Source organism: Stegostoma tigrinum, chromosome 29 (genome assembly GCF_030684315.1).
Source record: "Stegostoma tigrinum isolate sSteTig4 chromosome 29, sSteTig4.hap1, whole genome shotgun sequence".
Taxonomy (NCBI): Eukaryota; Metazoa; Chordata; class Chondrichthyes; order Orectolobiformes; family Stegostomatidae; genus Stegostoma; species Stegostoma tigrinum.
In genome coordinates, this window is record NC_081382.1 from 27,212,650 (window position 1) to 27,228,134 (window position 15,485).

Genomic DNA, 15,485 nt, shown 5'->3' on the forward strand with positions numbered 1-15,485 from the left:
TCAAGGCAGAGATCGAAAAATTCTTGATCTCAGAAGGAATCAAGGGCTATGGGCAGAGTGCAGGGAAGTGGCGTTGAAATGCCCATCAGCCATGATTTAAATGGTGGAGTGGACTTGAGGGCCAAATGGCCTTACTTCCACTCTTATGTCTTATGGTCTTCTGGTCTTAAATCTTTCCCCTCTCACCTAAAACCTATGCCCTCCAGTTTTGAACTTCCACATCCTGGGGAAATGATATTTCCTTTTCACCTCATCTATGCCCCTCATGATTATATAAGCCTCTTGTTATAGGCTAGAACAAACTCTCTGCAAATATATCAAGGAGACAACCTAGACCCTAACGTTTATTTTTTTAAAGGCATGTTTAAGGTGCTGTGTAATTTGATTTGTCACACTACTCAGTTTTTAGCAAAACATACTTTATTCTTAACCCCAGTTAAAATACAAACAAAGAAAGAAGATTTGTTTTAACTCAACTGGAAAACTTAACAGAACAATGGACTATTTAACTAGTAATCAGCAAAACTGTTCCAATAAACATCCCATAATCACACCTTTGGCAAATGCAAATTCAGTAAAATAGAAATGCAGTCTTTCTCTACACCAGGAGGAATGAACACAAAGAGAAAATTCTGGTGTGAATATATATAAAGCAATAACTTAAAGAAAAATGTGTATTCAGAAACCATGAGCTGCATCATAGAAAAGTAGATCAGGAATTCTTCAACCAAAACTCCTTGCTCATTAAGTTTCCAATCTGAGATGCCATATAATTAGAGAAGTCTTGAGGGAATTTCTCCAAATGGAGAAAAACACATTACAGGTGAGTTTTCCACATAATTCTCTCATTCACTCAAGTACCCAGCTCTTAGCGGCCCTGGTAAAGATCTATCATCTGTCACAAGAACCTGAAAAAGAAGCAAATAATTTGTAAAATATGGAACTGGGAATAAAAATTTTTGCAATGATTTTCATTTCCCATACTAAATTCCACATTTATCCCTGAAAGATCTGCTTTGGGATTTTAGGTACATTCTGGTTCTAAAAATATCAATCTAAACAACATGGGATGATTTTTCACATTATGGAAGTGCAAGTTAAGTAGTGTCTAAAAAGATGGATCTGCTAATGTCTGTTTTCCACTTTGTCTGTAAATTAACTCCATTGTGTTTTAATGAAGTCTATCAGAAATGTGAACACAAAATAAATTGCATATAATAAAGCTCAAAATAATGAATAGTTTGTCAAATCAAATATGTAACTTTTTAAGAGTTTAAGGAGTGTTTAACAAATGACCATATGTCAGATCATTATTACACTATGAATTGTGGTTATCCAAAAAGCGAAAAAACTAGAGCTGTACACTTGAAATTGTTTATAAACATTGGCAATTATAGAGTGGTGAGCTAAGAGTAATGATAACCTCATGAAACTATGTCAGATGTAAGGATTCTGGAAATGTAAAATATACTGTAGCTAGGGTGATTACTTAAAGTTTGTTGAAGTAATGTTATGTTGTAAGACAGGAAAAATAAAATAGTTTTACGTTGGGTGCCAATTAAAACAGTTAACTGGTTTTAAGAATGAAATAAAACACAATTTTAAAATGTTCTGAATTCTGAATGACATATAAATTCTATGTATATTTTTGTAAGTAATACATGTATGAAATATTGTTATGATCATCCACTTTTACAATACATTTTCCTCTCTCTATTTTCGCATATCTAATTCTTAAATGGATAACCAGATGGCTTGACTCTTATACCTGAAACTAAGAGCTAAATTTAGCGATTGTTGTGACTCATCCTTGTTGTGGATTGTCCATGACTTTGCATGAGACCATTCCAGGGATGAGGGATTGACTTTGTTCTCACACATTGATATTCTAAGAATAACCTGACTACAGCATTGTCATTTTCATCATTTTAAAAAGGCAGTGTTGAGAAAATATAGTTGTCTACTTTTGACGTTTTGTAATCAGTTATGAAGTTAAATATATTAAAAGTCTACAGGCCTTTTTTTAGAACCAGAATTTGATGTCTCGTAAACATATCTTGTATACAGAAATTCTTGATTTCTTAACTATTGTTTTAACATTTGAATGCATCCTATATTGAGTATTGGTCCGTCATTCAGGTTTCTCTAGAAAATGCAGTAAATGATGATTTCCATGTATATAATTTTGGTTATTAGCCATAATGCCACAAAGCAGTTTAATTAAGATAATTTCTTAACCAAGTGTCACTTTTTAGGTTGTTGTTTGTGTCAATGTGGTAGCATGTTTTATCTTGAGCCAGACTGGCTGTAGTCTTAAGTCCCAGTGCACAGTATATCTAGTTGTTGTCATCAGTCGTTTGGGCTATATCAATCATTAGGTTGTGAGCATCACCCAGGGATAGGAACTCTTCTCACTTGTACATATGAAGGGCTAATGAGGGCCCTCTAATGAATGTTTTATGAGGATACTACCGAAGAAGCACACTATGTGTCCCTTACCTGCAGCTTGGTTAAGAACACAAATGTGAATAGAGTTTTTTCTAAATATTTTTATTGAGCTAGAACAATAACAGCCTTTTGCTCTATGTAATGGAACCTTTAGCCTATCAAACTTCAGCAATGTTCAAAAGTGTCAATAAGCAAAATAAACACAAAGGTTTAATTTGTACTAGCTTTTTATTAATGGAATCATGAGTGTTAAAATATCTTTTGAGTTTGTGATTTACAGAGATGCTACCTGACTATTTTAATCATATAAAGCACAATATATAACCTAATAATGTACAATGTTTTATTATTTAATTTTAGAATTCATCTTTGTTGTTAATTCTTCTGAGGATCTCAGCATGGTGGTACAGTTCTATAGATACTGTTCTATAGAGTGCTAGAACTCTTCAAAATTGTGACTTCACCTGATGTAGCATTAAGGACAACCGGCAACCAAAGAAATATATTTCCCAAGCCAAGTTGGGTGTCTGAGTCACAACCAAGTTTCTTAGATTTGTTCATTCTGATTTGTTTTAAAGTAAAAATCATCTGCACACATGTATTGAGTAGGTAATGGTACAATGTTTTTATTTGTTTACGTATGTATGGGAAAGATGAATTGATAAGATCAAAAATTCAAAGGAGATAAAAAGTATGTTCTCTATACTTACAGTTTGTATTCATTGTGTGCATTTGGAAGCTGGGACCATTATTTGTATCTGTGGTCAGAAGCATAATTTCAATTTTTCTTTTGCAGGTAAAATTTGTTGTGTTGATGGCTGAAAAAAAAAATGTGACTAGTCATGAACACAACTTTTGTTCAAATATTTTGTAAGCTAAAAAAAGTTCCTGTTGCAACATCAGTTAAAGATTTAATATTTTCTTTTGACATTCTCTATGTGCTGCTTTATGGAAGTGGCCATGCATTTAAATTAATTTTTTGATGCTTTGTTAAAATAATGGATGATGTATAATAATATTAATATAATACTATTAAGCATGCACATATATAATAGTTACTCCACTTTACTAGGATGTTTACAAATGGTGCAGAACAACTGTATGCCCACCATGTATTACGCCAACATTATACTGCATTAACTGTGGGTGTTATTATGCTTTACATCTATTTGTGAAACAGAAACAAACCACAGTGTTAGTTACACTACTGAAACCAATACACATTGAAACAGAAACTGAATCCAAAACCTGTCCGCAAACTTGATGAATTGGAGATGCAGACCATAGCATAAAGGAAAAATATTGAATAAGATACAATAAACTGATATAATAAGTGGATACAGCCTAGTTGAAAAGAAGAGAAACCCACATAACGAGGAATTTGGATGAACATCTTTATTGAGATTTTAAAATGTCTATGCTTTTTAATGTATTACAAACAAAAGTTTCAAAACATTAGTTTTAGAGCTTATAGCCAGATATTGAAATATTCCATTCTGATTAGTAACTAAAAATTCATAAACTCGAACAGAAATGTTCAACCTAATGTTTGAATTTCAATGTTGATTTCCCCTAAAAATCTGAAAATACAATTAATGTTAAAGTGCTCTTTGAACAGGACCCAAGCCAGAAACTCCAGGTTCAAGACCTACTCCAGGAGTTGTTGACCAAGGTAGGAGCATTTACAGGCAGCCAAACAGTGTGATCATTCTTGTAAATCTTTTCAACATGCCCAGGGGCCTTGGTAGGTGCTAAGAGCAAGTCAGATTTCTGGTCAGTCATGCTTGGTCCAGAGTGATGTTCCTCAAGCTCTGAGCACTTGTCTCTTTCCAACCTAGAAAATGTCTGGCATTCTCTGGAGACAATGGCTAATTAAGAACAGACAACAGCATAACTTACTCAATTTGGTCTGTGTTTTATTGTGTTGTGAGCCTTGCGATCGTTAGGATAGGCGTCAACTCTGTCATCACCTGATATCTATAAGTACAGGGTAATTAGAAAACAATCAGGAATTGATATTTAGTAAGTTTTCCCTTTCTCCCCAACCTGACATTTGAGTTGTAACACCTATACTTTCATTTCATTTGAAACCAAATGATTTACCACAGAGTAGGTATATTGTAGCTTCAACAAAACATTTCTGGTTTGCGTGCCCCAACAGCCTATTTACTGATTTAATTATCAAGGAGCCCATATTGCTTTTTATTTGATTTGTTGAATCTCTTCAGGCTAAATAACACCATTCAAGATTGTCTGGTGAAGAAAAAAATGTAGGAAAGATGCAAACACCTGGGATTTTCTGAATAATGCAAAGATCACTCACTGTTAAATGTTCCTGTGTTTAATCATCTTGCCCCAAAATATTGTACTATTGAACTATAGCTATAAAGGCTGTCATTCATTTTGAGGTTGCAGGAACCTTTGTCCTTGATATACTGTACCAGATTGACCAAAGAAATTACAGTCAATGACTATGATGCTAGCAAAGTTAACATTACCAAAGCCTTTTTACGGATTACTTCCAGTGAATTAGTTTTACGCAATTTTTTCACTTTGGTTGTTTGAAAATTCAGCAAATGTGTCCAACGTAATCCTGCATATAATTTTCATAATATAAATTCTGAAATCCAACTTCATTAATTTCTTTTTTGAAAAACCTAAAGAACCACAACATAAACAGTGATGTTACGGTATTTCTGCTAAAATACTTACGCAATAAGTGAAATCAATGCCATTTGGCACAAAAAAGTGGTTTCTGTATTATTCACATTTAGATAAATTTTCTGTCCAATGGAATTCTAACACGAAACCTTCTTGCTTCTCGTTCCTATGCACCTACTCAATCGATTCATTTCCCAGATCAGTCATACTGGCACAAGCCACTGTCTAATGGTTAGACGCTATAGCTGAAGTAGTCTCACGCCATCCCACTGTTATTATGTGTCTCGTATCTTTTTCTACTTTTCATATGTGTTTTCACGATGAGTAAGAATCGACGCCACCGTCTATCCATTTTGCTTCAGGATAATTGCCTCCTGCTGGATGATCCATTGAAAATCAGGGAGAAGTTGATAGCCTTGCGCATCTGCCTCTCCTAGTTTAAAGGAAAAGCGTTGAAGGTAGCTATGAGGGAAAGAATACAAGGAGAGAAATAAGAAAATAAATTAATGTGAATAGGGAGTGGTAGCCTTCTGCGGCTTGGCGCACCATCTGGAATATGCTGCTACAGTTGTAATACCTGTCCACTGAGTTTACCACAAACGAGCGAACTATCTTGCTTCAGTCTCACAGAAAGGCAACATTATTTGCACAACTGTTTATTTCAGTGAACACGTGTCATATGTAATTACAAATCATTTTATTTATTTTAAGGTAAGGCCATAAATTTGGCGCTAGCACAATCCAAGGCTGCTTCTTTCCGATCTGATACTATAGGTAAGTACATCAGCTGTGTACCAAACTTGCTTGAGTGGCAACGAAGATTGCAACTGGCGCCTCTGTACCGTCACTTATTTAGACATATATCAAAAGTAAGTGAAAAATCCATAAACGATGTTTCCTAGCATTTTACGCGTGACAATTTAAGTAGAAATATGAATTACAATAAATTATTAATTGCAATGAAACTTGATCGCAAAGTTCGTAAATTAGGGCTGAGAAAGGGATATTTTCGAACCTTAATACCTACAATTTCGGAGATTGTAATCAGTATAGGATAACACACAATTAAGATTCAAATTATTTTCAGAGATGATTCATCTCCAATTGTAACATTGTCCTTGCGCGCTGAAATAGAGTCTATTATATTCTGAAAATCGAAGACATATCTATAGTTGGCAATTCGTTTAAGAAACTTAATCAGCCGTGTTAGTCTAAGTTACCGGGAGGAACTTACAGAAAATATATGTTGGCTTTTAATTAAACCATCGAATTTGGCGTTAGGAAAAGCAGATTGATTTTATCTGAGTGTGTTATAAGAAATTAAGAATAGACATTGTAAAATGCTAGTGATCCGTAATTTAGGAATAAAATGTGTAGACTGCCTTGTCTGATAATAAAACATTGCAGATAAGGATAATAATGTGTGTACTTTAAAAAATAGTTTGAGTTAATTAAAACAAACTCTTTGGTGCTCACAACATATCCGAAATTAACCACAACATATTGATATAATCTTAAATTCTCCGATAACTTGCTTAAATTGGTGTAATCCATGATGTTGAATTGAAACACCATGAATAAAAATTTAGATTTCTAAAGGTAGATAAGGCTGGTCCTGTTCAAAGCACCATCAATAGGACTACACTTGTATCTCGCTGTTTCGAGCTTCATCAACCAAACTCCAACTGAATATAAAATCACATGTAGTTTTCATTACAAGAAAACAACTACACACCAAATGCACTGAGCAATTCCGTATAATACGAAACTATCAACATACATTTAAATTGCGATACCTTACAATTAACTATTTTATTTGCGTGTTCCGCGAATTTCTAAAGTACTGTCGCTTCACAGATAATGCAATGCAACTCGTTTATCAATTTGCGCAAAACCCATTGTGTTTCGTCGTTAGTTTGAGCATTTTAATAACTTCCAAGTCTTTTTTATATATTTTATATATTTATGCGTGGCCATTGAGTTGTTGCTCAGCAGCTGATGCCCGGAGCGCCTGAGATGGCCACCATGCAACAATAGAGCGCTCCCAATAAAGTCGTCTGCTGCCATGGCAACTAGCGGGCTGCGCCGCATGCAGCTGACGTCAGCGTACCGAACCTCGCTCCGTTTCGAAACGAACCAATCACAAGTTGTCGGCCGTTAAACCACAAGCCCCGCCCCTTCCCCGCCTCCTTAACAGCTCGACAAACTGATCCCGGCGCCGGGTGGAGTCCCGCCCCTCCTGCTTCGCCATTGAGCCGACATCACCAGAGTTCCATTCGTGATTGGTCAGCCGTGCCGTCAGTCTGGATGGTGACCGGCGAGGGCGTATTTTCATTTTGATGGACGGGAAGGGGGAACGTCAGCGCAAAGAAAACATTTCCGCCATCAAGTTAGAGCGACACGGAGGCATGGATTAAAAAGCGAGAGAAGCGAATCACTTCGCTTTTAAAGAATAAATAGAGAAGGGGGAGGGGGAGCATAAAAAATAATAAAACAACACAAGGGAAAGTGTGTGAGAGGAAAAAGATTTTTTTTCCCTTCAGTGTGTGTGGTTGTTTGACAGGAATGGTAACCGTTAACTAAGGGTTCAGGGCAGCTCCGTGAGTGAGTGAGCCGGGCTTCGGTGGCGTGTGTGTGGAACTAGGATCTCAGTCACGGGCCGCCCTGTTGAGGGCGGAGTTTGCATTTTATATATATATTTTTTCCTTCCCTTAAACTCTGACACGTCTGCAGTGAGTGAGTGGCATTGGCAGTCTGTCAATCCCTTACCAAAGCGGCCATCAAAACATAAAGAGTTGGCTCGTAAATTGATCTGGCTTTCACTGCTGGGGCAGTGCAAATAATTTTTATGATCTTTTTCTTTTTTATTATTTCCCTTCTGCCTTTTGAAGAGGCAGCTACTTTTACTTGATCTTGTTTCTATAGATATTTTTATGATCTTGGATTTTGCTTTTTAATTATTTTTCGCTCATCCACACGCAGCGTACCGGCTCTTGTAGCTTTTTTTTACTATATTGTGTTTTTGTATTTTTTGTTAAAAAAGGGGGAATTATAGACAAGTTTGTAAAAGGAATTGAAAGCACCTCAAAGCAACTGTCCCTGTCTTCTTCGGCTCCGGTGGTACCTGTGCTAGTTTCATTTCTTCTGTGTTACTGCTGCGGCAGAGTATGGACGATCAATCCAGGATGATGCAGACTCATCCCGGTGTAAGCTTGGCTGGACACTCGGTACAGGGGGGCATGGGTTTGCCTCCACATGTGCAAGGACATGAAGGTGCAGACGGCGACGGAAGAAAGCAAGACATCGGGGATATCCTTCATCAGATCATGACCATCACTGACCAGAGTCTGGACGAAGCACAAGCAAAGTTGGTTGCCCGCAAAAAAAACATTTTCTCCTTTTTTCTTTTTTTTTCTTTTCCTTGTGTCTGATTTTGATGTCTTTAGCGCTCAAATTCGCCGCCATATTTTTGACTTTGAGTGCTATAAATCTTGTTAATTACTTATTATTTTTATATTTCAGGAAACACGCGTTAAATTGCCACAGAATGAAGCCAGCCTTGTTTAGCGTCCTGTGCGAAATAAAAGAGAAAACAGGTACAGCTCCAATTAATTTTAACACACTAATCGCTACACTGTTATACTTCTGCTAGCTGAACTCCAGCGACATGTGCACCGCCATCTTGATTTCTATTTCTCTCCTATTTCATTTTGTTCACTGGAATAATGCTTCACTAAATTTAACAATTCATAACCGTGATGCTAAATGAAATGTACATTAAAATGCTCGTATATCATCCATAACATAATCGCCCTTGGCATCTATAATAGAGCCGCCTTTGGCGCACTTTGCTGTACGCGGAGTAGAAAAGTGGCAGCGTGTGTAAGATTTTACATTACAAACTAAACTATGATCGGACTTTTAATTGGAAAAAATGACAATCGTATCGATATCTGTGGCAGAATGGGTTTTCTCACGTTGAAAGCGGATGTGTTATGTTTTGTTTTCTGCAGTAATTTGGAGTGATTGCGTTCGGTAGGAGATACTACTAGTAGTGTTATTCAGAGTTCAGTGTTTTGGGGAAATGTAATATTGTAAAAATCTAACAAAATGCATTCAGGCAGTCAATTACGGAATAGTTTGTAATACTTCAGTGTGCATTAATTATGAGAAAATATATCTAGATTGCACAATGGTAGACTGGACCGTGTTGCTTTCACCCTCACAGCAGCTAGTTTTCCTTGCGTTTGTGCACAAGCGAGATTACCTACAATAGATTTTGAACTCGATATAAACAACATCTCAACTCCCGTACAGTGAGGATAATTTTTAAAGATAACGGCATTTTGTTTTTTTTAAAACTGCATATCAATTACAATAAAATATCCCCAGTCTTTGAGTCTTAACTTTGAAGATGTTAAATATCCTACAACTCTGGAATCAGTTTTAATGTTGAAAGTTTTTTATGATGCGATTTAGCACCCCGTTTAATTCTACCCCAAAAGTAATCAAGCAACGGGGCTGCATAAAATATTGAGAATGACATTTCAAGCTAAGTGCTTCCATTAGGATTCGTGAGTCTTTTATTTCTTTTTGAGTGACCCATTCTGTGACATTTTCGCCGCGTGAAGCAGCTTATTGTTGATGCATTTATTTAGGATTTAACCGGAAGATTTAACTCAAACAGCAAATAACGTAAAGTGAAAGAACAGATCCTTCCAAGTTTGTGAATCTGTTAGATGAACACGATTCTTACGGCATTTTACGTAGCAAGAAAGCACATCATTGCGGAGATTGGACTGGTTGCATTGTTATGATCAAGTTTTTTTCATATTTTTCCTTCATTGGCCTTGATTTAACTTTATGTACATAGCGTTGGGTAAATGTAGAAATGTTGTAAATTAGACTTCTGTAAATGACGACAATAGTAGGTAGACACAGGTACATTGTTCCCTTTGCGTGAAATTGGAATTACGGCCGAATGGATTAGGGGTACACGAAAAACTTCGACTAAATATAGCCATTTCCATCAAAAACAACATTACAACAAATCTGAAGGGAACATCTCATGCTGCATCCTGGATAATAAAGTTGGCTTTGTAGCAATGTTTTATTGTTGAATGTTCAGATTTGGATATTAGCAATTTGAGTTGCTGTCTAATATTTCTACATGTGGTAGGTATTATTTCCCAAATGGTGACATTACTGACGCGATTTAAACAGGGTTGTAAAAACCGATTTTACTCTGGAGGCTGGCATATGGAGGTCTTTAGTAAAGAAAGCACAGCTATAAGAAATGTGCAAACTATTTTTCAGTAACACAGGAGGAAAGTTAGTCGGAAAGTGAATAAAACAGACATAATCCTGTTGCAAAAATGTAATTTAACCTAGAATTACAGAAGCGATAATTTAATACGTTGTTTAAATAAATATCTCACAGAACAGATAAATCTATTCTGAATGTTTGCAATCCTTAAGTATGAAATAGAGTGCCGGCACAAATATTGCGTGAACAGATGGCGTTATTACACGAAATTCTTCAGTTCACCGGCGGATGAAAGCCTTGTATAGGTTTTGTAAAAGTATAATTTATTTAGCATTGGAAGAGACATGTTTTCATTTTACTTAATCTTCCTGTTGATTTGTTCGTAAGTAGTCAAATTATTACACTTTATAGTAAAACGTGTGGTTAGAATGTTACGACTGCGCAAACGCGTAGTTATGGAAAGGGAACATCTCTGCGAAACAGAATGCAATGCGTTTATTTTGTTTTGCAGAAGAAAAATGCATGTTTAGTTTTGGACTGAAGTTACCAATATCCAATAGCATCAGGAAAGCCAGCATTTGCTTCGTAGCTTCTGTGCAGTGGTTCTTTCCTTTTCTTTGCTCAATAAATACATCATTGTTTTCCTCCACCTAGTTTAATTATGAACCGGTGTATCTGGGTGGATTTCGCAGCTGCATCATCAGCTTTGTTTATCTTATAAATATCCACTCATTCACTATTCAGGTTATACAGTAAATTAATTGATTGATTTGAAACATAATGTTTCATGTTTGTGGCACAAGATTTGACTAATTTATTTCTGTAGAGTTGATTTCAGGCCATTATCTCATAGAAAGTCTACTCAAAAAAGAGGTATCTGCTGTAACTACATTTAAAAAGTCAAGCAGATTGTATGCACTCCTTCACTTTACCACAAGGTAGCAGGCTTTTTCATAAATACAGGAAACCCTAGTAATCTTGAAAGTACTTTTCATTCCTTAGAGATCACATTTTTATCAATTACCACTTCTGATAACTGATCAAAACTGTGGAAATCTCGGTTCTGTTGCAACACAATTAAATGGTTTAATGGTTCATAGAAGAATTATGAACTGGCTTTTTGTTGCTGCAAATAGTATCTTGAACACATTAGAAAGTGCAGTGTTTAAAGATAGGGTGTTTGTTATACACGTGTGCATAACATTTTAATGACCTTCTCCAGTAGTGGGGATAGCCATATTTATTTTGTAATACAGGAAAAATTTAGATTTGTACAAGATGTCAACAGGGTGCAGTTTGGTGAATCTTTTCCACTGTTTCCATGGCAGAGAAATTTTTTTTGAAGACATAAACTTCTGTTTAACTGACAGAGAAACTCTCCTATAATCAAACCTTAGTGTCACCATTATGTATCAGCTTAAGTTATTCTTTATTACTGTACTCGTACAGCATCCTGAATCAGCATTGATATCAATGAACTTATATTTTATTGACGCTGTTTATGGTTACCATTGCCTCCACCAGTGTCAACACCACTGACATTTATGTCTTTGAAATTAAGGTTAAGAATTCATGTGATGTTGTGCCTTTAATGATTGCAATATGGTCTGTTTAAATGTTATTTAGTAAAGTAGAAATTTGAATAATAGCAATTTGGCAAATTCCTTACTTTATGTTTTCCTTAAAATGAAAACATTATAAAGGTTTCATGTGTTGTGGTTCTTTAATGCATTTTGGTGCTTTTTATTGTGAACATATTTGAGGCCATTTGTTTTAAAACTTAATTTTTTACAACTTTTTAGTTTTTCCATCTTCATAACTTGCAGCAAATATTAAAAATATAATTATGTATTGGATTTGTTTTTGTTACTCTAAAAATCAGGTTTCTTTTTAGTCTACAATGAATAAAAAGTTTTGTTAATGTTGCCTATGGTTAAAGTTAACTTCTGTGCTATTGTTTCACATTGTTCATGTTTTGGGATGTGAAACAAGTTAGTTGTCTCCAATGTGAAATAATGTGGTTACTTTATTTGGCTATAATCTTAGTAACTTGTTTATGAAAGGTAAAAGTATTGGAGAACTTGAGCTGAAAAGATGTATGGACAGCTGTCAAATCAACTCCTAAGATAGAGTGCCAACTTGGCTGAAAAAAGTGGCGTTTATTTGTTGCAACTGTCTAATGGTTATGTACTAGATAGTTCATCAGATTTGTAGCTATTGTGAAGCTTATAAGCGGAACAGACTTGAGGAAGATCATAAAACTTAATGAACTCTTAGGCTGTCGGAGGTGTCCGCAGGGGGAGTAAAAGGGCTGTTTGGCTGATTTGGATGGTTGAATTCTTTATGTCTAAAGAAAGAATATGAAATGATCATTGTTGTCTCAAAACTTTGTTGTCCCATTTTATTTTTGACTTATTGTTAGTTTCATGTACCTTGTGTATATCGTGTCAGCTTCGTCACGATTACATGGATTTATGTCTTCATCATATATTTCACTTTATTAGGAAAGTAAGACCTGTGGTTCAAAACAAGTACAGGATTGTTCATAAAACATCTTTAGTGTGTGTGTTAGTTCTTGATAAGGTGGACACCTACTTTTGTTTTTATTGCTGCACAATGTCTAAATAATCCTGCCTTGTAGCTTGAACTTTTAAATTTTTTTACATGGAATTTGTGAAGTTCATTTCTATTGCACAAGTTAGTTTAATCTTTTTATTTTCTAAAACTTTGTTTCACCTTACAAGTTAATCAAAAAAGCAAACAGAACCTGTGACATTAAAATAATTTAAGGATTTATGCTATTACAAATTAAATTGATTATGCTGAGGAGCCAGTAGATAGCTCAATAAAACTAGTAATGAAAATGCTGTTACTTGTTATACAATCTCCCTCATTTTCTTGACATAATCAGCACTAATATGCAGGAATAATTTAGCACTGCAAGTTCTATATTCAGTTGTTAGAATGAATATTTCTAAATATGAAGAGATCCTTTGACAACTGCAGTACAATAGCCTAAGGTGTTTCTTATAACCACATAATTATTATTACCACATTAGTATTAGGGCCATAGGAACAAACCCAGGAATAAATTAGAATTTAGTGAAGAGTGTTGGAACTGTAAAAGCTTGCCATAATCTAAATTCATATCTAATGATATCTGGTTTTGAGCTATATTTTGTATGAATAACTTCAGTAGATTTGACGTACAGACAAATGTTTTTTGTAAAGTTTTAGAAAAGGCTCTAGATTTGCCAAGTCAACTCTGTCTGATGAAAGCCTGTTTGCAGGTTGACTACTCTTTCTGATCTAGCTGAGTCTTTTATTAGCAACTAATTTTACATTTGTTATTTGAGAAACTTATTTGGTTTACTCTCATTGTTGATGTCGTGAATTTACATGTAGAACGATGTTGTATTTGTTCTTTTCACAGCAGTCTACTTTTATGCTATTGTTTTATCAAGGTGCTCTGCATGGTTGAAATAGTGCTTCTCTGCCAAAGCCTACTTTAACGCATTACATACTGACCTCTTGTCATTTTGGCATTCATTCAGTAAACCATTCATGTCTTTTAAGTATGAATTTGGTAAATAATTTATGTCAATATTTAATATAAATTTTTAACTCCTGTCAGTGCTCACTTTTATTGCTTTACCAAGCTTGCTTGTTCATTCAAGCTAGTTGATGGATTAGTCTGCCTTTCTCTGTGTTGTGCCCACTTGTTTAGAACAGCGGAAATTGTTTTATTGAGGTTGACTTGTTATATTTACAACACAAGTTTAAGTGTAGCTGTATGAAAACTGAAATATTTAACACTGCAAAAATTTACATTTTGCACCCATCTGGTTGCTGAAAATATTAGGAAAGATTATTTGGAAATTAGTATTTAGTTTGACAACAACATACGCTGCACATCGAAGATAATAAATTATAAATATAACGTTCTGAATTTATGGAATAATTTCCTGAATTATCAGTGCAGAAGTCAAGTAAAATTAACCAGTAGTTAAATCAGTTTTTGTCACCTATGTGATTCACAGTGGTGCCTCAATTTGAAATGATACAGTAAATAGCAAAAATTATATTTATTAGGGAGGTAATTTGCACATCTTTCTCTTCGGTTGAATTTAGGAAATGCCTACTCTACCGGTGAGTTTTTGTTTTAGGTTAACTGGATTGCATTGGATAAAACCAAAATAGTTTTAAAAATTTTTGAATATTTAGAGTTTTATCATTTGAATGCATTCAAGGTCTATTTTGTTTGACCAGATTTGTTCTTGTAAATATATCAATGTTTGATGTCAGTTTTAGTAATTTAGATTAAGCTCGTGTTTCATATTAGGCTATGAGAACCGTTGAATATTAAAATATGTAATTCGTGAATGTTTGACTTGAAGAATGTGAAACTGAATGGTTCGTGATATTCTAATGCTAATTAATACGTTGGAAATGGAATCGTCTACTATCTTGTTAATTGACAAGTCACTTCTGTCTGGATATATTAAAATACTTGGCATCAATTTTTTTTGTATTTGAGATGGATATTTTCCATTTGGTAATAATAATAAGTTTCAGGTTTTTCTTGTTCGCATGGACTTTCAATTTGTATTGTATTTAATTCAGTTATTATATTAAGTGTTATGGGCTCAGAAAGACTACTTTTTTGACTATCAATAGTAAAAGTGAAATTGCAGATAATTACAAAAGAAACATCATCCAAATTAGAGGTTCAGAACTTCTCCAACTAGTGGTCAAAAAATTGATTTTCAGACTCTTACTATGTGTGGCAGGATAAATACAGAACAAGAAATAATTATGTAGATAAGGAACATCCGATTATTTTGTTTATCGTCTGTTGTTAGAGAAAAACATTTGGCATGGAATATAATGACTATGCTTTATCCATTTGATCTTCTCTAAAGTGCAGTAAACATTATGTTTAAGACTATATCAGGATTCAATGTTTTATTTGTTCAATGCATATTCAAAGCTCATATGTCAAGTATGACGCTTCATTACTGCTCTAATTCAAGTTCCATCGGCCTTGATTGTGCTCCTCTCGATGAAATAGCAATGTTCAGACTCAGGACATCTAAAGCATGATTCACAC

General features: G+C 34.8%; 1 protein-coding gene and 1 long non-coding RNA gene across 5 annotated transcripts in view; one reads left to right on the forward strand and one right to left on the reverse strand.

The window, feature by feature from the left end:
- Positions 1-533: 533 nt before the first annotated feature.
- Positions 534-5,699, reverse strand: LOC125465564 (uncharacterized). Its single transcript, XR_007250278.2, has 4 exons — positions 5,161-5,699; positions 4,348-4,425; positions 3,159-3,266; positions 534-908 (listed from the first exon to the last, which is right to left on the reverse strand). It is a non-coding gene; the product is annotated as an uncharacterized LOC125465564 (long non-coding RNA).
- A 1,805-nt stretch (positions 5,700-7,504) lies between these two features.
- The window catches only part of pbx3b (pre-B-cell leukemia homeobox 3b), a 227,389-nt gene continuing 219,408 nt past the window's right edge, over positions 7,505-15,485 (forward strand). For all 4 annotated transcript variants that reach the window (XR_009442762.1, XM_048558818.2, XM_048558817.2 and 1 more), the window contains exons 1-2: positions 7,505-8,476; positions 8,632-8,705. Coding sequence is in view for 3 of the 4 variants with exons in the window: in XM_048558818.2 (XP_048414775.1) it covers positions 8,277-8,476; positions 8,632-8,705 (274 nt within the window). In the remaining variant the exon portion in view is untranslated. The remainder of the gene's footprint in view (positions 8,477-8,631; positions 8,706-15,485) is intronic.